This window comes from Nestor notabilis, unplaced genomic scaffold (genome assembly GCF_000696875.1).
Source record: "Nestor notabilis isolate BGI_N333 unplaced genomic scaffold, ASM69687v1 scaffold2746, whole genome shotgun sequence".
In the NCBI taxonomy this organism is placed as follows: Eukaryota; Metazoa; Chordata; class Aves; order Psittaciformes; family Psittacidae; genus Nestor; species Nestor notabilis.
The window spans coordinates 196,970-223,409 of NW_009932219.1; the positions used below are offsets into that span (position 1 = coordinate 196,970).

General features: G+C 40.4%; 1 protein-coding gene across 1 annotated transcript in view; it reads right to left on the reverse strand.

Annotated features, from left to right (window-relative positions):
- Nucleotides 1-2,299: 2,299 nt before the first annotated feature.
- The window catches only part of RP1L1 (retinitis pigmentosa 1-like 1), a 26,717-nt gene continuing 2,576 nt past the window's right edge, over nucleotides 2,300-26,440 (reverse strand). The window contains exons 2-5 of the mRNA XM_010016255.1: nucleotides 11,025-11,190; nucleotides 5,560-9,171; nucleotides 4,466-5,457; nucleotides 2,300-3,037 (exon numbers count right to left, since the gene is read on the reverse strand). Of these exons, the coding sequence (XP_010014557.1) occupies nucleotides 2,300-3,037; nucleotides 4,466-5,457; nucleotides 5,560-9,171; nucleotides 11,025-11,190 (5,508 nt within the window). The remainder of the gene's footprint in view (nucleotides 3,038-4,465; nucleotides 5,458-5,559; nucleotides 9,172-11,024; nucleotides 11,191-26,440) is intronic.

Consider the following 26,440-nt stretch of genomic DNA (forward strand, 5'->3'; position numbering starts at 1 on the left):
CCTGCTTTCCTGGAGAGGACTGAACATCTGTCTGTGATGGGAAGTGGTGAATGAATTTCTTGGTCTGTTTTGCTTGCAAATTAGGCTTTTGCTTTACCTAACAAACAGTCTTCACCTCAAACCACCATTTTTCTCACTTGTACTCTTCGTATTCTCTCCCCCATCCCACCAGGGAGTAGTGAGCAAGTGGCTGTGTGGGGCTTGGTTGCCACCTGGGGTTAAACCACGGCACCTACTTCAAAGCCAATTGAGTTTTAACCTTGTACTTCAGTTTCTTGAGGTAGGATTTGCTTACACAATTTTAGGGGGGGGGATTAAGTTTTTTTTACAACCACGACTAATCCAGTTTAAGTTGCCCTCAAGCATCCCTGACATTTACAAGGAGCTTGTGATACAACTCTGGACCTAAAGGAGATCTGCACCCCTTTAGGCCAACACTAAGGCATGATACTGGGTTCCCTACTCCATCTCAACTAGCAGCAAACTTACATGTTTAAACTTCATAGACTCTAAGGTGTCTGGAAGCTAGCAATCTTAGATATCATAATGTCTGCAGAAGAAAACATGGAACTAAGACTATCAGATGCGACAATATATAAAACTTTGAGACAGTCAGGGTTCAACTGAGTTGCATCTAGAGAGACACATAGTTCCACGTGAGATGTCCTAGGAAGCCCAAGACATCCACATGAGGCTAATGGGTAGGGTTGCCCTTCTTTTAAGGAAAGCACAGATCTTATCTTCCTAAAAAGAAGGGCATCCTTGTGGAGGATCTCAGATGGATGGCACTGTAAGCCTTTGTGAGGGCACATCAGCTGAGATCTCCCTCTCCACTAACTACTCCACATAAACCCCTATTTCTCAGACACTTAAAATTAAGTATGCACCTTCAGAGCTGAACCCAATTCTTAATTTGAGTGAAATGAATCCTATGTCTGGAAATCAATGGGTTGGCTATGAGTTTAAGAAACTGATTCTTAAAATGATAACAATATAAATTATTTGATTTTGAATATTAATTATTTCAACATGTCTGCATCACTTTCACAATCCTGGCACAATACTACACACATACTTTTCCACCACACAATTTAAGGCATTTTGTTTTCACCCTCTTATTTTTTTGCTGTTTTATTGTCCTTGCAAAATATTGATAAAATAAACTGTTTCCTGAAGATACAATTTGGTAGAAAACATTTGTTAAATTTAGTTTGCAGTTCTATCATGATTTGTTAAGTAAGTCCAGCATCTCCAGTAAATGCTTGAGCCTCTTCCAGCTGTTTGTTGCAGCACAAATGCCCAAACCTTTTCCATGTTAAAACTAAAATTAGTTAAAATTTTATTGGTTGTCTGCAAGGGCGAGGCACTGAACAATTGCAGATCCTATTAGCTTTGGAACAGGGCCTCATACAAAATTGTCTGAGGGATCCCAGATGATTGTAAAGTGCTTAGGTACTATCATTGGCATAGTAAAGGTAATTACAAGGAACGGAACTTTACTAATTTCTAATTTGGTCAATACTGCATTCAACCACTTCTCAGACACCTGACAGGTGAATTAACTCATCTTTTTTACCTATCAGTACATGATTACGTACTATGGTAATGAGCACAGTACAAACAGATGGGTGGTCTGAAAGAGGAGTGCTCTACTGGAATAACCTTTCTTGGTGTCAAGGACTTCCAGTGAAGTGAGGAATGATGTCAACCTCTATTAAAGAAAAATAGGGAAAGTGAGGAAAGACTTTGATATCTCAGACCCTTTTTCTGGGTCCAGAGAAGGTAGGGTAGGGTAGGGTAGGGTAGGGTAGGGTAGGGTAGGGAGGAAGTGAATGTACATCTCTGTGGGCACTGACCAGACTTTGGCAATGAATCCAGATTTTGTCTTGTTTCTATGGATTGGCAATCTTTCCAGGAAAATGGCATGCAACAAACAAAAGGCATCCTGAAGTCACTCAGAGATGATGCCCAGCAGAGCCACAGATCACTCAAGCAGCAAACAGCACGGCTTAAAGAGTGGGCACAAGAAGGTATCACAAATGAAACAGCCTTCCCTTTCCCCAGACCACTTTTCTATCAAAACCACTACATCTTAAAGAGTTTAGTAGCCCTCTAGAAATGAGGACAGGTAATTGCAAAATTACTCACAGGATTCAAGATCAAGTCTACCTCATGTAACTCAGAAGAAAAGCCAATTATGATGGCTCAACTCACTGGAGATACTGTAACATGCAATGAAAATATACTTTAAAAAAAGAAGAAAAGGAAGAAAGAAAAAAGCAGGTTTTAATAAGCAGTTCTAGAAGTCCAGGTCATCCTGGCCAATCTCATTAGAGCCTTCTTTCTTCTTAGAAGTCTGAACTTTATCAGTATGTTCAACCTCCTTTGAATCTGTACCGTCAGCCTCTGCCTGCTCCTCATCTTCCAAAGGATCAGTGCATGAAGATGCTTTGTCCTCTTCTTCTTCCTCACTGTCAGGATACATCTGTGAGGGTCTGCTGCTCTCATCACTTTGCATTTCTCCATTGGGATGATTGCTCATGGAGTTATAGCCATCTGTGCATTCTTCTTCACCTTCATCATCAGACCCCTTCTGAGATTGCTGTGAGAAGTTTCCTACAGAAGAATAACAAGAAAAGGCAGCTGCTTTGTCCAGAGTCCGTAGCCTTTTACTGCTTTTTCTATCTTTGGCCTTTAAGACTCTCTCAGAAACCTTGCTACCTTTGACTTCATGTTTTTCTTGTGCCTTGTCAGGGTCATCACTAGTAGGTTTCTCAATGTTGTCTTCATATTTGTCACGTCCTTCACTGTTGTTTTCCTCTTTAGCTGAACACACCTCATCTGATTCTGGATTTGTGCCTTCCACTGCTTCAGCCTCATGCTGCTCATCTTTTTCACTTCCTTCTGCAGCTTCTTCTTCAGGACTGTTGACGGTTCCAGAGCCATCAGCATCTCCTCTGCATTCAAATGTCTCTTCCTCATCATCAGCCCCAATGTCCTCATCCTCTTCTTCAGCTTTACTGTCGGCTTCAGCTTCCTGTTCTTCATTTTGAGTTTCGCCTTGTTCTTCCTCTTCCCCATTAACTTCCTCTTCCTCTTCCTCTTCCTTTGCTTCTTCCTCCTCCTCCTCTTTGGCATTTTCTATCTCTTCTCCCACTTCCTGCTTCTCTTGTTTTGCTTCTTCCTCATCTTTTGCTTCCTCATACTCCTTGGTTACTTCTTCCTCTTCTTCCTCTTTCTCCTCTCTTGCTTCTTCCTCCTCCTCCTCTTTTGTTTCTTCCTCTTCCTCCTCTTTTGCGTCTTCCTCCTCCTTCATGTCTTCCTCCTCTTCTTTCGTTTCTTCCGCTTCCTCCTGCACTTCCTCTCCCTCCTTTGTTTCTTCCTCTTCCTCCTCTTTTGCGTCTTCCTCCTCCTTCATGTCTTCCTCCTCTTCTTTCGTTTCTTCCGCTTCCTCCTGCACTTCCTCTCCCTCCTTTGTTTCTTCCTCTTCCTCCTCTTTTGCGTCTTCCTCCTCCTTCATGTCTTCCTCTTCTTTTGTTTCTTCCGCTTCCTCCTGCACTTCCTCCCGCACTTCCTCCCCCTCCTCATTTGTTTCTTCTTCCTCCTCTTTTGCTTCTTCCTTCTCCTTCATGTCTTCCTCTTCTTCTTTTGTTTCTTCCTCTTCCTCCTGCACTTCCTCCCGCACTTCCTCCCCCTCCTCATTTGTTTCTTCTTCCTCCTCTTTTGCTTCTTCCTTCTCCTTCATGTCTTCCTCTTCTTCTTTTGTTTCTTCCTCTTCCTCCTGCACTTCCTCCCGCACTTCCTCCCCCTCCTCATTTGTTTCTTCTTCCTCCTCTTTTGCTTCTTCCTTCTCCTTCATGTCTTCCTCTTCTTCTTTTGTTTCTTCCTCTTCCTCCTGCACTTCCTCCCGCACTTCCTCCCCCTCCTCATTTGTTTCTTCTTCCTCCTCTTTTGCTTCTTCCTTCTCCTTCATGTCTTCCTCTTCTTCTTTTGTTTCTTCCTCTTCCTCCTGCACTTCCTCCCGCACTTCCTCCCCCTCCTCATTTGTTTCTTCTTCCTCCTCTTTTGCTTCTTCCTTCTCCTTCATGTCTTCCTCTTCTTCTTTTGTTTCTTCCTCTTCCTCCTGCACTTCCTCCCGCACTTCCTCCCCCTCCTCATTTGTTTCTTCTTCCTCCTCCTTCACCCCTCCCTCCTCCTCCTTCTCTTTCTCCTCATTTATTTCCTCTTCCTCCATTGTTTCCTCTGCTCCTTCCTCCTTTAAATCCTCATCTTCTTTCTCTTTTGTTTCTCCCCCCTCCTCTTCTTTTGTTTCCTCTTCTTCTTCTACATTCATTATTTCTTCTTCCTCTTCCTTCTCCTCTTTTGCTTCCTCTCCTTCTCCTCTCTCTTCTGTTTCTTCCCCCACTTCTTCTGCTTCTTCATTTTCTTCTTCATTGATTTCTTCATCTTTAATTTCATTCTCCACCTCACAGTTTTGATTTTCTGATATTTCAGACCCTTCTCCACCTTCATTCAACACTGAGTTGTCCACTTTGTTTAATTCTGGCTCCTTTTCTTCATTGCCCTCCACTTCCATTTCACCCTCATCATTCTCCTCATTTGGATTGCCATTTTCTGCTGCTTCTTCCACAGAACTACTGGGAATTGTTTTGATTTCTTGGGCTGCTTCTGAGACACAGGCTTCCTCATTATAATTTTTCTTTAACCTCAGGATTTGCTGTAAATCAAATGCTTTCATGACTGGGGCATTGGCGGCCACCACTGGATTTCTTGTGGGTTTGGAAGCCATTTGTTTCCTCACACAAGAGTCACATGGGCAGTATTCCTCCTCGCTTGTTTGTTTACTAATACTGGCCTCAAAAGCTTCACTAAATGCTGTATCTTTACCTACATCAAAAGATAAGTCTGATGCATCCTCTAGCCTAGTCTGGTTTCCATTCTTGTCACTGAAGTGTGACTTTTTATGCATAGTTTGCAATCGCCGTCTCCTCTGCTCAGTTTGGAGTGTTGACTCACGTTTGAGTGGTTCATCTGGAGGTCTTGGCAGCTTCTTTCCTGCTCTGGTTTTGATCTTTCTCAGCTCCTTCTCTATGCTTTTTTGTATCCTTTTACTCACTTCCTCCTTCAGTTCCAATATCATTTCATCCATTTGCTGGTTGTCCTGCAGGTTCCATCTGACTTTGAACTCATTCATGGCACTGACATAGTGAGCCATGAACTCCTTCTCGATTTTCTTAAGTAGTTTCAGGACCCAGACTGGGTCTGGATCCATTGAGTTTTGCTGAACAAAGGATGTACCCACACTGGTGACTGTATCAACTTTGGGCTCTGGGCCATTTGAAGACTCTTTCTCAAGCTGCTCTTCCAAATCAGCTTTCAGCTCTGTTTCACAGTCAGCATCATTAATGTTTGTATTGTCACTAGCGGCTGGCTGATCAGCTTCCTCTTCAAGATTTTCTTTTGGGAGTTCATAGTTTACAACTGCAGCTTCTTCTTGTTCTCTATTTTCAGTTAATTTGCTGTTTTCTTTGTCTTCATTTTCTCCCTCTTCCTCCTGACCATGTTCGCAGTTACTGCACTGATCCTCCTTATTCTCTTCTGCCTGTTGAATTAGAGAGTTCTCTCCAGTAGACTGTGCTTTTTCCTCAGCTTTTGGTTTTGAGCAGGCTGTTGAAGTTCGGGATGACTGCTCTTCCTTTTTACTTTGCTCCTCAGCCTCAATCAGTTCAGCACCAGTCTCTAAATTTTCCACTTGTCCAGCTGATTTGAACTCAGCAGTTTTCTGTGCCATCGAAGTGCAGTCCCTGCCACCAGCTGTATGTTCTTCCACTGAGCCACCAGAACCACTGTTAACATCAACCCCAGAGGAGGACATCGGAGTGAAATCATAATCCACAGATTTGGGGGTTTTAAACCCAGAGGCTGTCTTTGCCTGCTCACATACTGCTTGACCTGAACTTGGGCCTCTTTTTTCAGGTATGCATCCAAACCACAGGGCTTGAAAAACATTTAGCAGCTCCATATACCTTGACTTATTCAAACATTTTGATTTATCTGATGGACCTTCTGACTCTTCATCGAGGAGCTGGAGACTGGCAAGACAAGTAATCAGAATGCTGGCAGAGTTACTCAGCTTCCTCCCCATAGTAGGGGACACTTCAGGCAAACTGTTTGATCGGTCAAATTTTGTTTCATGTTTTGAACTAAGCAAGGCCTTCATGATCTGGACTGAAGTCTGGACAGTGGTTGGCAGGTCTCTTCTGTTGCTATTTTGTTGGGATGTACCTGACTGGCTGCGTTCTGCCTGGTCAGCTTTGGCAGCTTCGGACACAACCTCAGAGATTTGTTCCTGATTCACACATTCTTCAGCTTCTTCATTAATAGCTGTAACTTCTGCTGCCTCTTTTCCCACTTCTTCCTTTGGCTCATTTTCAACCTCCTCCATATTCTTTTTCTCAGCTTTTTCATCCTCTGAGATTTCCTCAGCATTTGAGCAGTATGATACCTCAGTGGTTGCCTCCATACATTCTTCTTCTACATTATCCTCCATTTCATATTTCATAAGCAATGTCTCTGAAGGGATTTTACTTAGCCATTCTTGCACAACCTCTTCTGGAGATGTATTTGGTAGATTAGATGGCACTAATTCACTCCCTTCCTCTTCCATGTCCATGCCTTCTAAATCTTCTTCCACTTTTTTATTGCAAGAACCATCAATCTCTTTACTCTTCTGGTCATTTATTTCAATTGCAGCTGATTTAGACCCATAGGAAGTTGCTTTGGAGGAATCAATAATTTCTTTCTGCTCTTTTCGTGGGGTCATCACTGACTCAGTACCTATGCTGCTAATGGAGGAGTTCTTGAACATGGTTGAACGAATTTTTTTGCTGTTCGGCTTCCCTTTTGGTGGGGCAGGGCAGTGCATACTGCATACTGACATAGTGTCAGGCAGTGATGCTTGGCTGGAGTTTGACATCTCCACACGAAGATTTCCAGTTTTTATCTGCCTTGATTTTGAATATTTAGATATGTTTGATTGTGAACACCTATCATCACTTTCCTGGGCTATATGTGTTAACAAGCATTTATCTTTTATTTCTGACTTTGATGAGACTCTTGAAGAGGCACTTGCAGTATTTCCATTCTTAATGCCAGTCTCAGCTGAATGGTCAACTTTTGAACATACACTCTCACTCATACTTGCCTGTCTTGAAGAAGGGGCCTCTGAATTAATCTTGGAATGACCCTCTCCAGCTTTTCCATTAGGGCTTGAAACACTTGAGCAGACAGATGATGATTTGCTATTTTCTTCCCTATGGCTTCTCTTCTTTGAGCCTTTTGAAGACTCACTGTAGCCATTGGTGGTACTTTTCAAGCTTTTCTTCTCTGTAAAACCAGCAGTTGCCTCTCTTTCACTAACAGATGAAATGTTTGAATGAAAAGATCCTGACTTATGAGACATGGGGTCTCCAATAGACTTCTTTTTGATTTCACATGAGCTTTTGGAGTAATTAGATGTCCTGCTGCATGATCTCAGATCATCTGCATGGAGGGAATTCTTCTTTTTATTCAGAGTAGATTCAAGTGAAGACACAGACATTTCAGACCGTGCATCCAAATGAATATGGCTGTGTTTGCTCTTTTTGGATCCTCTGGAGGAGCAAGAAGCATTGCACAGAATGACCTCATCACTGTCACTTCTCTTGCTGTTCCTGTCACTAGCTCTGGAATGAGGGGTTCCTTGTGTAGAGCATCGTTCACCTTCACTGCTTTCATCTCTAACTGATTGACTGGGCTTTGTTTTTGCTGACACTGAGCTGACTTCATTGATTTCATTTTCTTCTTGTTCTGCTTCAGCCTCTTCAGCCTCTTTCTTAGGGCTGGACTCACTGGAGAAAGAGGACACCACTGCATTGTCATCAGAATGGTCATCCTGTTCAATCTTTGCTCTTGGCGTGGTACAGTTACTAGACTTGCTGTGCACACTGTCAGCAGGAGTGGAGGATCTAGTGTTATCTTCTTGATTTGCCTTCTGAAGGCTTGAGGAGGACATGCTCCTACCCATGCTACTTGTTTCCGCACATACATTCTTCTTGCTTTTTCTGGACTGCAGAGATGACCTTGACATGCCACTCCCAGCTCTGCTGCTTTCAATGTCTTCCACATCATCCTTTAAGCACTTCACAGAGGAGACTTCAAAACAACTTTCATCTTCATTTTGTGAATTGGTTTTGCTGGCCTCATGGTCTTCAGGGGTTTCTTGAGTATCCAGGTTGTTTTCACAGCTTGAATGTGACATTAAACCCAAGGATGAAGGTCTCTGACTATTGCTCGTGCTTGTCCGAGTGTGTTCTTGCTGGTCTTCGCCATTGGAAGCACCTGTAGACAAATCACTTCGACACATACACTTTTTAATGGATCGATATGCTACTCTATTCTCTATAGTCTCTGAGTAGGATGAGGACTCCTGCACAATGTGCTCAGAGAATTCCTCACTGGATGTGGTGCGGAGGCTATCCACAGAAGCCATTTTTTTGTGAATTACCCTCCTCCGGGAAGACGTGCTGGAGCATGATGATCGTGTGTGCCAGGTGCTTCGTACACTGGGCTCTCCTCTCTGGGATGTGTGCATGGGGTTTTTCCAGATGTCATAGTCTTGGTGTTTCTTTCCACAGCTATGACAATGAGCCTCATCACATTCCGATTCCTCAAGTTTTGACATGTAAGAATCAATATCACAGGGATATAATGACTCATCTGCCTCTGAGCTGGCTTCTGGGTTCATCTTCTGTATGGAGTGTACTCCATTGTCCTCCTCTACTCCTGACTCTTCGCAAGGCATCTGGTTCATCAGATTGGACTTTTTGATCTGGGTGGACCACTGCAAAGTCTCATCATTCAGCAAGCGGAAGCGGACTTTCATCTCAACGGACAAGCTACCATCCTTGTTCACATGTACCCGTTTTTCTATGTCATCGTTGACCAAGGAATGGACCAGGTCCCCAGGTTTTGGATGCGAACAACTGTTTGAGAAAGGTACACTGTTGTCTGGTGAGGCAGCAAGACCATTAGGATATGATTTTTCTGATGATAAAGAAAATCTCATTGACCTATTGCTTGATGCTGTCCGTGGATGGATAACACTTTTTTTGGCTTTCAGTCCAAAGTCCACTGGAGTTTGAAATAAGTGAAGAAAAGATGGAGACAATTGTTAACTCACATAAGGATGACACAAAATATATAGATCAAATCCTCAAACTAATTAATACTGATATTATTCTATTAAAGCTAAGCCTATAGCAGTTTTCAGAATTTAAAAATTTGGCTTTGACTAAGTGATGGCCATAAATGTTAAGTAAGTTTTGAATTAATAATCTGCATTAAAATCTTCTATACCTGAATTTAATTTTTTTATCTAAATTGAAACACAAACACCTTTTTTTGTTGTATTAAGTGCATGCCAAGAAGAAAAATGTTTATACAGAGAGAGTTTTAGTCTCAGAGTTTCTCTGTTCCATCATGTTGCAAATATCCTTTTATTTAACTGTGCAAGTTTTCATCTTTCTTATGCAGTTAGTGAAAAATATGTGGAGAAGTCACTCTCTTCCTTAGCAAGAGGGCAAGTATCACACATTTCTTGTGCATCATCTACTTCTCCACTCACATGCCAAGAAACACAGATATGGCCATGTAGACCAGAGCAGCACTCAGACCCTGTAAGGGTGTTCCACTGTAAATAACTATAATGTTTATTAAAACATAAAGAACAAATGGCAAAGGAATCATAAGCTGATGATTGATAGTTACAAAGAAAACCAGTGGCAGTTATAGAAGAACTCAGTGACAGTAAGGGAATTTTAAGAATTGTAATCCAAAGCATATCTCTATGGCCCAGTGCAGTGACCTGAATAGATTTATTGAGGTCCTAGACCCTTAATTTCAAGCAGAGTACATTGTAATCATGCTCTCTTGCAAGATATGCATCTATCTTGTTTCTAATATATGTTTATTCAAAGTTTACTTTTATATATCTAGGCATATGGATATGCAGCTAAATGGAGGGCATTTTAGAACAGAAAGCACACTAACTAAGATCAATAACACACGAAATGACTCTTATCTAACCATCCTTATGCATTTGAGCTGATATATTTGCTCAGCCTCTAGATGGACAAAGCTTCAGCTTATTCACACTGCTCCCTCCAATTTTTTATGTCTCAGAGATTGTGGATTGCCTCTGTTCTTAAGTTCCTACAACTAGCTGTCAAAACATGAGCGAGCATTTCCTGGCTCCTGGTATTGACAATGGAGAGAAACAGGTGCACCTTCAGAGCATGCTTCATTTCATCCTAAAACAAATCTCTAGTATAGATGAGATTAATTGCCCTTTGGAAATGGGAAGTTTCTTTTCATAGGCTACTGAGGGTAGTTGATTTGATTACCTGCGACCTTAGATAACTCATGAAGAAGTGCCTAAGAAATATCACCCTGAATAATCCATAACGTACTCCTTCCTGAACATAGCCTTTCCATAAAAACATGTTCCCAAAGAGCTACACTGTGGCTGTAACCTGCAGGAGAAACTGAGTCTCCTGCTGACAAAAAAAGGGCATCTTCTTATCCTGGTGCAGGCAAATGCAGAAGTGGAAGCATTATATGACAGACAGACAAGGGGATAGAGGATTCGTGGGAAATCTCAAGAGTTTGGGGAGTCTCAGAGGCAGACACAGGAAAGGAGGGAGTTCTGGAAGGAAAAGGAGACACAGAGATATGAAAGAGGAAGGGAAGTCAGCCAGACACGGGTGGCATGTAAAAGAAAGACTGGAGGGTGTAGGGAGGAAATCCTAGAAGGAAATCAGAGAAAAAGAAGGGGAGGATAGAAAGGCCTGGGAGGCAGAGAGAGGGAAGCACATTTTCCACATGAAATCTGCGCATGGAGGCAGTACAATAGGTGCCTGTAATCTGCATGTTGTGGGACACAGGCCTGGAGATGACTGTGCAATATGCCCCAGAGTTTTTCTTACTTTCATTGTTTTCATTGACATTGTTGCTGTTGGAACGGGGAACCAGGTTGGGCAGCTTCTCCACTGAGTGTTTCCTCAAATTCTCCATCAATACAGGTTTAAATGGCTCCCGGCCGACACACACCAGCACATTGGGGCAGTGAAGTAGAGCCTGCATGCTGTCGATCTAGAAAGAGAAGAGCAAGTGGATCATCATGAGCTGACAGAGCAGAGGTAGATTCCCAAGCCCAAAATCAACTGACAGTTAGTTGTCACCTAAAATAAAATAAACTTGGTTCTGGAGAACTTCAGGGTCTACCAAAGCCTGTTTGCAGGTTTTCTTGCAGTTTTCTTGCATTGACAGAGAAGCTCTGCTATGTTTTAATCAGATCATCTAAGATAGGGAAGATAAAGAGATTGAAGAAGATCTCCCAAGAAGGGTGGGAGATATTGCCTAAGGGAGAACTGTTTCATTTTTTTACAAGGTTTTACATCTTGAGAAAGATTCAGGTATAATCAGTGAGATAGTGAGGAAGGGAATGGAACTAGAGGATTTTCAGTTTCCCTTGCAAAAAATACAATTAATTCTTCTAATTAGCATATGGGACAGTGATTTTTACCTGGTAAATGCTACATTTCAAGTTGACCATTAATTCCCTTTCTTTCTGTGCTCAGGAAGGGACAAGAACTGTGACTTCCCCTAATATTATCTCAAATACTGTCTCAAATATTACTTCATGTATTGTCTTAATACAGGACAATGTGGGACATGGTCCCTCAAAGCAGGAAGTACCTGTGAAGGAACCTCCATTCTAAAGGGTTAGACGCTGCCTCTTCACTGCATGACCTGTTTCTGGATTACACATCCTGTCCTTCATGTCAGCTGCAGCTAGTAACAGGGAGCAGGGCTAGACATGGCAGAGAGTCACTTTTACCCAAATGCAAAGTTTAGTCCTTTAAAGGAGAAGGACTGTCTTGTGATGTGAACTGGCTAGACAAAGCCTGGATCCTTCTTCCATCTTGCTGCTGCAACTTCTTAATTTGAAAGACTGAAGTTAAGTTCTCAAGTAAAATACTTGATGGCTTCTAAAATGATGAGAAGGCTCACTTGCTGCCTGACAGGACTCTTAAGGTCCTTTCCAACCCTAACTATTCTATGATTCTATGATTCTATGAACACCCAGCAGCTTTGACCTGTCAGGGACCTCCACAATCCAGCTAGGATGTCCCTTCTTCCTCAGCCTGCTACATCAGGAGAACATCTCTAAAACATATGGGAACTCACCAATAGCAAGTGACCACACAATGGGTTATCAAGATGCTTTCTAGCACCAGTGGTGGACTAAACACTATCCTGCCTGTAAGATGCACCCTGACCTCACTGTGTCAGTTAATCATCAGTCCTTTAGCTAGCAACCAAGTATGGAAGAGAACAAATATCACAGCAGCTGCGATGACAGTTCTGCAGCGCCACACATGCCTGGCATAACAGTGCATGAAGGGTGGACCTCATACTCTAAATATTGCTACAGCAAAGGAATGAAGAATCAGGCCTCCCTCAGAGCCCAAGCCCTCATTTTGTGAAATGCATTTAGAGTTAGTTAGTACCACCAGGGCTTTAAGAAGTACTAAGATAATAGTGTTGGATCTTGTGCAAGGAAGAAGAAGGTAAACTTGTGGAGGGTGAAAGAACAAGACAGAGACGGATAGAACCACACTCAAGATCCAGTTAAACACTTCTGGTAATTTTTCTTACTGTAAAGCATATGGCAGCAACTTTTTAGTGGAAATACACTAAAATCTCATCATCTTCCCATTATTTTTCTTTTAGTCTTTGCATTATAACACTTGCAACCTGAGGCCCATTAGGTTTGTTGCTATAAAAGTCCACAGTAAGAGAGGCTTTGCTCTCTAAAGCTGAACTTCAGACTTTCAAATTAAGATATTGCAGCAGCAAGATGGAAGAGAGGTCCAAGCTTTGTCTAGGTAGTTCGCATCACAAGACAGATTCCTGCTCCTTTAGAGGTAAATGTTGCCAATAAATCCACTTCTGGTCCATGTATTTCTAAAGGAAACATCTTTCTATCTCACTTAAAAAGTTTATAGAAAGGCCATAATTTAATAAATGAAATATTTTGAGAAAGTTTTTGCCACCTTTTGTATATTCCTTTTCCTTCTTCACTTTGTTGTTGTTGTTGTTTGTTTTTTTATTCATTTAGGGAGATCTATTGCCCTGCCCTAATACAAGAAGGGAAAAAAAAAAAAAAGAAAAAGAGGGTAAAAAAGGAGAAAGAGAAAAGGATAAAGAGGGAGACAAGGAATAAAACCAAACATGAAATCCTTTCTGACCCTAATGTAAAACAATCTGTCTTTAAACCACTACTAAGTTTAGGAACTATTCCTATTTGTAAAGGACAATTTTCAGTGAAATCTATTTTTTGCCCAGGACATTTCCTCACATGGTACTGTGTCTGTGTATAGATGCTTCAATCACACTCATCACCACTGCGTTGTGTGTGTAGAAAATAGATGGTGCCAATGACACAGCTTCAGGAATCAGTGGAGCTGAGCCAGCTGAGTTACTGAATTTATGTATGCTGCACAAACCAAATCTGTTCATATGGAATACACTTGCGTTATGTGACTTAAAATAAAGAGTATGTCATGTAGTATTTCTGGCATCATCAGCTCTTTAGCAGTGTTTATACCTATAACATAGTTTTTATCTGTAGTATCTTGCAAGCTTAATCTCTTTGAATTAATAACTGTAGAAATTCTAAATCTGGGACAACAGCACATCATAATGCTTCATTGATGCTTCATTGTCATCATCTCTCCTGCATAAATTGTGAAAACCAAGGAACAAGTATCCTTCTGTAAGTGTTGAAAACAAATATAATACAAAATTTATACAAAAATAATAGCTTGATTTTGCCTCAGAATTTTGGACATTTACAAGTTACTTGTGTAGGAATGAACTAGTCAACCAAGGCTGCATAGTCCATGTAGAAAGGGCAATTCTTGTACCCTGCACAGGACATCTCTTCTACTGTGAGATAAATCATGCTCTGGAGATGCTTCTTTCTTGCTTGTCATAAAAGCACCTTGGAATGATTAGGAGAGATGTAGACATCTAAGATAAGGCAGATTAATGCCATCAGACATGACCACTCAGTAGTTATCAGGAGGCATCATCTAAGCTGAATATTGAATATCAGACTCCAGGGTCCCAGGTCTGTCCTTCTTCTCAAAGACCACATTATTTCAATGAGTTGCTGCTGTTAATTGCTGTTTTAGGAATACAGTCATAATTAACTTCAGCTGTATGGTATCGAATGTGGCATAATCCCAATATAAGTAAAGTCAGTATTAGAACATGTCAGCACAATATATATAGATAGGGAGACTATCACTGCAGTAAATATTAAATTATTTTAAAGAGTCCTTTAAATTTTCTTGCAGTTGGTGAAAAGTCAGGACTTTAGAGACCGTTGTTCTCCGACCTTTCCTGGGTTGGATTATTTTAAAACTTATTTATACAGGTAGTACCATTTCAACATAAGAAAATGTGGGATTTTTTCACTGTGATGGTGGCCAAATGCTGGAACAGGTTGCTCAGATATGTTGTGGAGTCTCCATCCTTGGAGATAATAAAAACCCAGCTGGACACCTGAACAACCTGATGTAATTGTCTTTGGAATGGGATTTCTTTAAGGAGATGATTGCCAGAGGTCTCCTCCAATCTCAGCAATAGTGTGACTCTGTGATTTGTTGTAGGAGAGGTGGTTGTTATGTTCATATAGCTAGAGGAAAAATGTGGTGGAACTGAAAGAATAGAAGGTAGATGTTCTTTTCTTATCTGCTTTAGCTGTCACAATCAGTGGAGAAAAATAAATGTCATCGGGATGTGTTTCATTTTAAAGCAGCAAAAAAACCTGAAGATATTTGGTGCTCTCTTTTAATGTGGGGGATAGATCAGAAGATGCCTCAGTGAAATTATATGGTGTCTACTGTTTGGTGAGCACAGATTTCTTCTAACATCTCAGAGATGTCGTTATCTCTTCCTAGCAGTAGCCTGTAAGGAAATCCCTCTAGTAAACAGATTCCCCACTTCCCTCAGGCTGCCATAGCAGGGTTCTTGAGTACCCATGCCAGGATACCATATTACAAGAAAACAGTATTACAACCCAGTCCAATTTAACTGCAAAAAATGAAGGCAACTGATTGTGAATACTTCTAATCTGGTGATCACCTGAAGGAGTTTTGATGGAGAGAGGAATGCCCTGCTCTATTATTTCTCCATTAACTCATCACACTTAATTTTAAGTCATCTTTTACAGTCTAGGTTTCTTGGACATTGGTGGACAGCAATCAGTATTTCTGGGGAGAGGTCAATGGAACTGAGGAAAACCACCTGATACACATGGTACATCCCTATTGGACATGCCCGCCTCTTTCACTGTCTAGTCAGTCATCTCAATACAATTGTCTAAATATAGATACCTAGAGCAATTTGAGGTGTTCTAGGGTATTTAATACGTGCCTGAGAATGGCAGGCAGGATACTAGATAAATACCACCTGAAAGCTAAGCAGGAAACATCTAGTATAATTATATAGAGACGGTTAGAAAATTGTCTTCATTTGCAAGCTGAATCCTAAATCATGGTAAGTTCAGCAATATTCTAAAGCATGATAAGTGGAATAAAATGGAAGAAAATAAACAGCTTATGATGAAGGTCTTTGGAGGGTTAGGAAGGAGTTCCTTTGGATTGCTCAAGCCCCATTTAAGCCCTCTTTTGAGTTCTCTCAATGAAATTACTCCATATACAAACTCATGAGAAGGGTTGCTAACCTTCAAGGCGCTTGATGTCCAGAGACAAAATCCACTAAGCAAAATTCACAGGGAACAATTTCTAGCAGTTTGCACTCTGTGGGCTGAAATAGTCTCATGTTAGTTTTATTGCATAATCCCTGAAAATGAAATTAAGTTTCTCAATCTTACTGTAAAACCTGATCCAAATCCCACTGTAACCAGTGGAGAGAAACTTGCTGATCTCAATGGACCCTGGATCAGAAATCAAGAGAATTATGGAGGCTGTGAGTGAAGTTCTGGACCGAAAAGCAGAAAATACTTGCTCTGTTGAAGTATTTTTGCTTGTATCAGTCAACTTCTGGTGGACAAATCATTGTGGTCTCTTAAAGATCACAGGTGCTGCCATCTGAAAAAAAAAATAGCAATTTGCTGTCCATTAACCCTATATGCACAGACTCTGTCAAGGCAATGTTAGCTATGTCTTCAGGTTTCATTAAAGTCTTTGCACTTCTGACAAAAAAATTATGTTTTTTCAAAACAGCAAAACTTGCGTTTACTTGCATACTTCATTATCTCATACCACAGGAATTCTCTATCACGGTGAGATATGTCATGTAGGGGGTGGTTCAACAAAGTTGAATGCTCTTTCCAAGAAAAATGTTTCATAGCCACTACCCTAAGCCCCACTGGGGAGGCCACCATGGACAAGGTGTAAATGAAAGAACATCCTCTCTTCTGAACTATGTCTTTTTTTTCCAGTTTGGGTGCTATCCATTGGAGGATGGACTGTCTCTATGAATGTTACAGTGGCTACCACAAAGGGCCTGTGATCTCAGCAAGGACCTCTAGGTGCTACTGCAACACAATTAATAATAATATGTCACCAACACCTAAACAGACAAAAGACAAAAATAACATCTCTAAAATAAGGAATCTGTTGCTTGTTGTGGAGAACACGCTATCCTCTGGCTCTTCCCAGAGAAGAAAGAACTTTCTTAAACCTTACCCATCTCAGAAGGTGAATTTTGATGAAGGTAAAATGTAGGAAATAGCTGCTTGGTTTTTCTTTTTTTTTTTTTAACTCTGCTGGCTACCAGCCAACCAAAGATATCTGAGAGTTAGAGAGAAAGACAGAATGGGGAAATAATGCAAGACACGTTTGAGATCACAAGTCCATAAGCTAATCCACCTTACAAAGAAGTGCAGAGGCGCAAGGGAGAAACAGGAAAAGCTTGTAGCAGACATGTTGAAGAAAAGCCTAACGGGCTGAGTTCATTGCCTATCACGCTGACTCACTGCCTCATTTCCTTGTGCTCTTTCATCTGTTCCCATTTATCTTTCCTTTAGATTTACAATTTTTGGAGTGCAAACAGCACTTTTATTTTGTAGTTGTACGACTTTCAGTCCAGGGGGATCCAGGCTTGGAACTGGGGTATCTCTTTTAACAACAGTTTGTATTTTTTCATGCAAAGAATCTATTTTCCCTTCCCTTTTTGCACTGAAGGAATTAGAGAACATTTCTTCTGGGGAGTGGTTTTAAAACTATGCTAATCTGTTGGTCAGAAGGTGAATCATGGGGTGTTACCACTCCATGCCCACACATATATTAGCAAATTAGTGGAAGAAAAGGAGGAAGGTGTAGGAAAGTGCATTACTTGACCTCACTTTCTCTAACTTCAGCATGGGCCAGGAGGCTCTCCCCAATACATCAGAGGGAATACAGAACAAGAGGTAATACTGAACTCAAGGGAACTATTGCATAGAAATGGATCTAATCCTCTGCAAACTGTAGCATCCAAATGAGTACTCCAGAAAGGAGTACACACCATCCCTACCATCTCCCACAGCAAATCAAAACTCACATGGTCTTGTACACACCAAATCAAATATCAAGTCCCAAAATCCACATGCAGGAAGCAGCAAGGATGCCGGTATCTCAGGTTCCTGCAATAGCAGGCAATCTGCTAAACATAAATTGCACACTGCTACCTTTATTTGATGCTTACATCATGGGAATATGGGACGGTTCCTTGCTCCAGATGCTGAAATGCAGCAATGTAAGATGATTTGTCATACCAACACTTCTGAAACCATCAACATCTTCTAGAACTTTTCAGACATGAACTGTCCAGTTTTCTGTTTAAATCACTGTGTAAAGCTGCATGAAAACCGATATCTTTGGGAGTTGTGATCTGGAAATCAGGCCACTCAAATAGCCAAGTAAAACATGTGAAAGATAGAGGAATAAATGCACTGTGCTGCTTTCTCAGTCAACCACAGGCAAAGATCAAGTTTAGCTATTGCACTGCTGGCAGATTTTCCTGGAGTACTCATAGATGCTTTTTCCCCTGTGTGTGACACCTTGCATATGCATGAAGAAGGTGTTCTAAGTTTGACCCTGGAAATTGTCTGGATGAGCATGTCTTTCAGCAGTCCATGAGAAATATTACAATCAGAAGTTCAGTGGCCATTGGAAATTATTTGGGTAGCAGCACAAGAGATATGCCACATGGGAAAAAGGGAAGGAAGACGAAAAGAAGGAAAACTATAAAAAAAGGCATGAAGAAAGCAGAAAAGTTTTTGTGAAAAAGGTGAAGAGGACAAAAAGGGTAAGAACTGGTTCACAGCCTGGTTCAGTTCAGAAGACAGGCTTCTAGGATCGTGTGAGAGATGCCATGGTTGCTGCCCCTGTGGAAGATGAGCTGGTTCCTGATGAAGACTGTGGAAGGCTTCCTGATGACTTCCACTGACTGCTGGACTGAGCTGGGGAGGTCCCCACGTCACACTGACTTCATGTGCAAACTTTTGATGGCCTTTTCGCTACTCATGCACCCTGTCAGCTCAAAATGCAGTCAGCAGACTTGTCTCAGTTGTGAATCAGCCAGCGAAACAGAAAATTGCTTTTAAGGGTGCAAATTTCAACACAGAAGAGAGCATTTCTTAGGAAGTTTTGGCTGCAGATATTTTCCACCTTCTGACATGCTGTAATGCATTTAAATTTAAATCAGAGTCCACCACCTGCCGGCTTGGCAATGGGTTCATTAAATCCGGTCCATACGATATCAGCATTTGAAAATCATGAGTCAGACTAACATCCACCCCACCCCAAGCACCTGCCTTCATCTTTCTGAGGGCAAGATTAGATTAAAAATTGTCGAGTTTTGAAAAATGCTAAGCATTTGTTTCTTTCGATTAGCCTTGTGGTGACTGAGTCAGTGGGAAGGATATGGTTCATGAGTTTGAGCTTATTCTATTGACATAGAATTCTAAAAACTTACTCTTTCTATATGGGAAACACAAACATCATGGATAAAAAGTTATTCCAGCTGGGAACTGTGGGAGGAAAGAGGTAAGCACAACATAGATGTGCTCCAACTAGCTGTAGGAACTGAGACTGAATATATAAATCCTACTGCTTCTAGACTGAGCTCAGAGATCTATATGGCATTGTTCCATGGTCTTACCCAGGTGTCCTTTAGTGTGAATATTTGTGCATTGTGCTTTGTTGAGCACTATGGATAGAGGCTATGGACTCCAGAAGCTCAGGGCATAAAGAGAAACATATTTAGCTGAAAAGCCTAGTTTAATTGAAGAGCTTTCTTATTATTGAATCCAGGATTTCACTCTCAGTTTGCAAAGTACAAATCTGAAAGCTGGATCACTGTTTACTTCTATACAGTAGAAGTAGCTTCCCTGATGTTAAATGAATTATTTCAGAAAAGATACAATCTGAAGGAGAATTAGACATTGCTAGAGTTGCATCAGAATTCTTTGGATTCTTGTTTGGGACCCAAACGCAAGAACCAAATGGTGAAAATGCAAAACATCTTCTCTTTTCCTCTCCCATTATTGGTAAAAACTCCGAAATCTGCATTTGGAACCAGATTTCTCTATTAAAAAAAATAAATAAATAAAACCACAACAAAACCAGCATTTTCTGCAAAAATTCTTTGTAGAAACAGTGATTTCTTCTGAAAGTCCTTAATGATAATTCACAGTTTTTCCAGGAGAGGGTAGGATTCTGCTATTCTTTGTACTGTTGGTAAATGAATAATCAGAAGCATCATGTTCACAAGTATCGTTGCACATGCTCAATAATATGGCTGGATAATATGATGCCCTGGATTAAATTCAAAAGAATTAGAAAGTAATTACACTTTGCTGCATTATTATTGAAAGAACAAAATCTCCTCAGGCTAAGGGAATCATTTGCATTTGGTATATATTAGATAAGAAATTATTAGATTTGGTATATGTTAGATAAGAAAGTGGCTAGCACACAGGGTCCATTTAACTACATCTTGTAAGGCATTGGGCCAAATGATTTCAGGGCATCTCAAAGGTTCATAAAACACACCTGGATATGAGTCTTCTTATGGACCAGGTTCATGGAAAGTTTTACTGAGGTTTACAGATCGCTTGTGTAAATCTCATTGGAGTCATTGTGGTTTTGGCTTGGAGTCAGAGAATATTGAACCTGAAACCTGTGGTTTGTTTTTAGATTATGAGTCACACACATGGTGGGTGGAAAGTGGTACAACTCACTTGATAACAACAGTTTGCACCACATGAGGGGCTGAAATTGGTTGCAATTTATTCATACCTGAACACAGCACGAAACCAATGTCACAGTGAATATGTCAACATGGAACCAGAAAATAAATTATCCCAAGGAGGGAAATTATCACCTTTCTTCTCTTGTTGTTTATATACATGCTACATTTTAAAGCAGCTTCCATGCTTCCATGCATCCAATTTCCCTCTCACAGTTCCATGAGGATCTTGATGACACCTGTCATTAAGACAGATGAGCTTGGTAGACAGCCCAAACATGAGTGGCCTAGAGGATGCCTGCGGGCAGTCTACAGATGTCCTAGAAATGGCTGTGTGGATGTGTAAATCTGAGTCAGGAAATATGTCAGACAAACCTGTTTCCTGGCCTTGCACCCTAGGGTCGTTGTAAATGCAGTCGTTGTTATCAAGAATGACTTAGTAATAATAGTTAGGCCAATACCTTTACTAATACCAGCTAAAAATAAAAATTCTGTCTTTACTGCAAATTAAACAATTCTGGATCCAGGGCACTGCAAGAGAGTCGCCTGTACTGTTAAATTGTTAGAATGGTCTTCAATGCATTTAAAGCCTAGATCAACTGTCACTTGCCCAAGCAATTCCTGGGCAGATCTGGGAGTTAACATGACAGGGATCTTTTCTAAGAAGTAGCTTGAATGTGGCCACCCAATTTTAGAGGCTGTGGGAATTAAATCCTATTTTGGAGGCTACATAGTATGAGTATTTACAGAGAGTGCCATGTGGTGTCAAGGCCAGTGTATGCCCTGATACTGTTCTGTCTACTTGAATAGCTGTAGCCCATGGTGCTACTTCTGGTTGCGGAAGATTTTGGCCTACAGGTTGCTGCAGACTGAGATGATCACTGGGGAAAGAATGATTTCATGTGTCCTTCCGTCTTTCTCCAAGACTGCTACGACTGGCCACTACCAAAGATGACTTGATTTGACCCAGAATGGTTAGTCTTGCCACATCTTGTGTGTCTTGTTCCAAACTCTACATAAACATAGAAGAAAAATGAGGTACTTACCCCAAGGAGTTTCTAATAACTAATCCCTTACAGTCTCCAATTAGTGGTACCTGAGGAAGCATTCCTTTGCTTCCCAGATTAACTTGCACAGTAATTCTCTGATCCCTCGAGGAAATTTGGTTGCATACAGTGCTCATTCTGCAATGTTCTTACTTGCAGAGTCTAACTAAAAGTCTTTCTGGTCATCTACTCTGCCTTTCTTCATAACAGACTCAATCAGATTCACTCATTAAGTATAATAACTTACGGGCAGCCTTGAGTGTGCCTAAGCAAAAATACATCTAAGTCTTGGTCTGCCTCCAACAAATATAAAACTAGCCACATCCCTTGGAAAACTTTTCTGATGGTTGATAAATCCCATTTGAGAAGCTTATGGTAATTGTGACCAGTAGCCATAAACTATGTGAACTATTTGCCATAAAACAATGTGGTTTCAAACACCATACAAGGAGTAGTATTGGATTTTAAGGAAGAATTTCATTTTGGTTTTGTTTTAATTTAAGACAGTGAGTAAAGGGAAGGCCTCATGATTCAAGAGTAAGTGCAGAAATCAGGACATCTGTGACTAGACATATAGTCATGTTGCTGGGTTCCTGTGACTTAAAGAAGTCTTAATGACTGTTCAGCTGGTGGGCCCTGGATAATTGCCATTTGTAAAGGAAATCATCTTGTGCAGTTGCTGTCATGCAATCTGACATGTCATTTGTTACAGTTTAATTGTCTGTGAGGATTTCTGGCCCTTCTATGATCTCTGTCTGCCTCTTTGCGCCTAGGGGCATTCTTCCCTCTCCCAGAAGCAGGCAGAAGGAATCTGCACATAGGTGCATTCTCCTGTGGCTCAGACCGTGGAGAATGAAAATCCACTAGGTTGTATAAGAACTTCCCAGAACACAAGTGAAAGTCCACCTGATGGTGAAGATAATGTGCAAATTATACTCTACCTTTTTTATATCGTGATAATTGCTCTTAGTAGCACACCTCATTCTTTTTCTTTTTTTTTGTGTAGAACTGATGTTCCTAGTGAAAACTAGGAAAGCTGCAATTTATCAACTGTCTCATCAGCCAAGTGATATTCAGATGTAGACTTCCATGTCTTACCTTTACTAATATTTAATTATCTGGAGTACTTTAAAATAAGTATATGAAAACTTGGGTCTAGGCTAATTTTAGGTCTAGTTTGCGTCAGTCTTCTGATCTTCTTCTATAGCTAATAAATAGAGGCCAAGAGGTAAAATAACACACACACACGCACGTCCTAAATGCCTAATAAGCTGATCAAATTTAGACAAATTAAATCCAGGCCTGTCTATCTTTTAGTGAGCAGACTTGCACAGAGTTTCACTGGTAAGTTAATGATGTGTCAATGTTAACCTAAACAACAGATTTCTCACTATTTGGGTACTATTTTCAGTTGACCTTCTGGAAAAGAGTAAGCAGCGGCTTGACCTGAAAAGAACTACATGATCTACACTTTTTACTTGCTGAAAATTTAACTGATTTTTCTAAGCTGAAGTTAAATTAAATTTCTCTCCAGTCCCATAGTCATCATATTAGCTACTGGTTTTATAAATCTAAAATCAATTTTAGATTAAAAACTGACAATAAAAATCATGGTTATTTTGGGAAAAGGGGTTCTTGGCCCTGCTGAAGGGAAGAAGTTCTTCACAGTGAGGGTGGTGAGGTACTGGAATAAGTAGCCCAAGGAAGTTGTGAATGCTCCAACCCTGGAGGTGTTTAAGGCCAGGATGGACAGAGCCTTGGGTGGCATAATTTAGTGTGTGGTGTCCCTGCTCATGGCAGGGAGGTTGGAACTAGATGATCTTAAGGTCCTTTCCAACCCTAACGATTCTATGATTCTATGAAATCAGTGCCCAGATACTTAAATACCTATTTACTTCAGTAGGACTGGCTCTTCCTTCCTAGTAGTCAGTCTGCTTGATGCTTAAGAGTAAAAATACTGTTTTCATCTCAGGCAAGGCTTCAGGAGTTGGAATGAAACTTCAAATGTGTAAATACCAATAGAACTACTCTGAGTTTACACTAACACTGGAATCAGGATCTTGCAATCACTGTTTATACTTATCTGAGTTTTGTACAATTGTTATAGGCTAATTTTGCATTCATAGCACTGAAAGACTCTCTGGCCCAAGAGCAATGTAGGCCCCTTAATCTGGGCTGCCGAAGAAACAACATGTTTAGCATGTCTTCCTTCTCAGGTAAAGCTTTACACTAAAGTCAATTCGAAAAAAAAAAAAGAGACAAAACAAGGGCTATAAAAATAAATGATACAAGTTTTGTCTGAAGAAGAAAACGTACTGGTGTGCAAAACCAGTGAAATTTGGAGTCCAAATTGCAGTTTATTTCACTGTGAGTTATGATTGAACTAAACTCAAAGGTTTACTAGAAACATCCATGGACTAGTAGACTACAAAATGAAGAAATACAAAAAGTACCATGCCAGTTCCATGTATGCATGCGTGTCTAAGTTTATTCCCACATAAAAGTATAATAGGGCACCAGAGACTAGTAATTAAGTGCTCTGGATGTGTTAAACAAAATGGTAAAGATATTAAAACAGAGCCACTGGAACAGTATATACCAACCATACATGATGTGGCATAGGTGATCTAACTTATCTTAAGATTTGAGTTTAGATTTGGAATTACAGTAATAGAAGGAAACAAAAGGAGATTTGGAGAGGCAACACTCTCAGGGCTATGAATAGCACTTTCATTGATGGAAGAGATCTGTTCACCAGTAAGACAGGAGTTTTTTCCTATTTTGTGTTCAGTTTTCCAGAGATCAAGAAAACACTGGCAGCAAAAGAGAAATTCTGAACCTGCAATTAAATACTGTGAGTTACGTTGTTCTAAGCCAGACAAATACAAAGTCAAACAAGCAGTAGTCCAGATGCATTGCTTATCTTACTGTTATTCAGCTAATTTGGCAAATCACGGTAATAAATGTCAAAAGTTACTGTTCCACTCAATCCTAGCCCTCTTTTCCAGGACTAATGGCCTCCGTAATAAGTCTTGCAAAAAAAATTACACAGGCACTTGATAAAAGAAGCTTGCAAATTTATTAAGAATTAATTTGAATTATTATTCAAAGAGTATAATATGAGCAACAAGGAAATACCCAAGAAATATGAAGCATCCAGCCACCTTTGAATAGTCGTGGAAGAATGGAGGCTTATTTTCATCATCTCTAACAGAAAACACAATTCTGATGTACAGTCAGAATTAATCTTCAGCACCTGTTGAAGGAGGTTATTTCAAAAAATCCCCCAATCGTGCAAAAAAATTGCCATTTTCACTCTTCAAAGAAACTGCTATTATCTGGCGAGAACTCCAGGACATAACTGACTGTGTATAGGGAACAGAGATCTTGAAGATGAGGTAAGACAAGAAAAATTAAAAGACCAAAAATGGATCCTTACAAAAGGAAAATAATAGAAAATCCAAAGTAGAATGACTTTTTTTTGTGGTTTAAATGTTTTGCACCCAAGGGCAGATTAACAGCTCCAGGAAGTCCTAACAGCAAAGACCATTGAAAGAGCAGGTAAGAGCAAGAGGTAAATGACTGAAATTAAGAATGGCCAAAAAATCACTTCAAAGGATTCTCCAGAAAATGTATTAATAGTCACATATTTCCTAGGTATTTGTATGCTGATAACACTGATGAGGTTGGACACATAGTCACCTATCACAGAGGTATTCTATACAAGAATAAAAGGAGTGCAAATTAAATTAGTAAGGTACAGAAGATGAACTTACTAACAAAGTAGTAATGAAAAATTTCATATCCAAAAAAAGAATACCAAGGGACCATGGAGAGATTAAGTGTTCGATCCACACCCACATTTCTGCAGATGGAAAACACGAAGGACAAAGGAAAAAAAAGCATGGGGATGTTCACTATGGGACCCTTGAGATTTATTGTAGAAAATATCATTATGACTACATAAAGGATAATCTTAAACTCTGTGGTATGCCAGAGAAGATAATCTAGCTACAACAAAAAGCATCAATATCTTTTCAAGTGATGTGCATGCACAGCTTGGACTGAACCATTTCCGGAAGCAAAGGCTGAACTGAGAGTGGGGACACAAAACACATGACAAAGGTATTGACACATTGCCTCCTGAAGAGATCTACATAGCTTGTCACTTAAACTGTCAGCAAAGATGTTAGCATGTAAAACTTAGTAGGTGCCATCACCTTCAAATACTCCACAGTGATCACTTGTGGTCAGTTAGTACCCATGTCATTCTAGTTGTGTCTTGTGACATCTTGGCAGGTTGGGATGAAATATGACTCTGAGAGAATACAGACCTCTAGACCACCACTGCAGAGTTGAAAATGTAAAAGATAACTGCATGTCTTTACATGGAAAGAAGGATGAAGGTTGAATAATAACAACAATATTGTGTTTACAGAGTGTGTACTTAGTATATATCCCAGATGAAATATTGGTTGGTGTTTATAATGACTAGAAGGAAAATTGTGGGAAAGTAATTTAAGAATCACAAAGAACATTAAGACTGCATTAGGAAGTAGAAGGCAAGACTTTCCATTAAAGAAATGAGTGAAAATTTTCAAAAATGTAAAAACTGAAGAGGAAGTTACTACTGCTAGCCAAGATTATTATCTCCATGTGGACTGAACAGGCGTCCAAGTCTTCAAAACTGGGGAAATCAGTAACAAAATAAAATACTTATCTATAAATTATAACACATCTTTGTAGCAGGGTTGGAGTTGGTTTTTTGTTTTGTTTTTTTTCCCCAAGTTTGAGTTGGATACGTTTGTAGTAGTAAAGCAAGCAATGCCAGACCCTTTTCTTCAGAAGAGAGGTCAACTGAAGTAGCCTGGCTGCTCAAACACAGGCTGGACAAACCCAATCCACTTACAGTGAATAGTCCCAGGCCCTAAATCTAAACTGTTGGGGAATTGTTACTCTGGGCCAAGATCAAATCGGGGAAGATGTTGAAAATTTCACAGAACGGAGAAGAGAAGGATGAAATC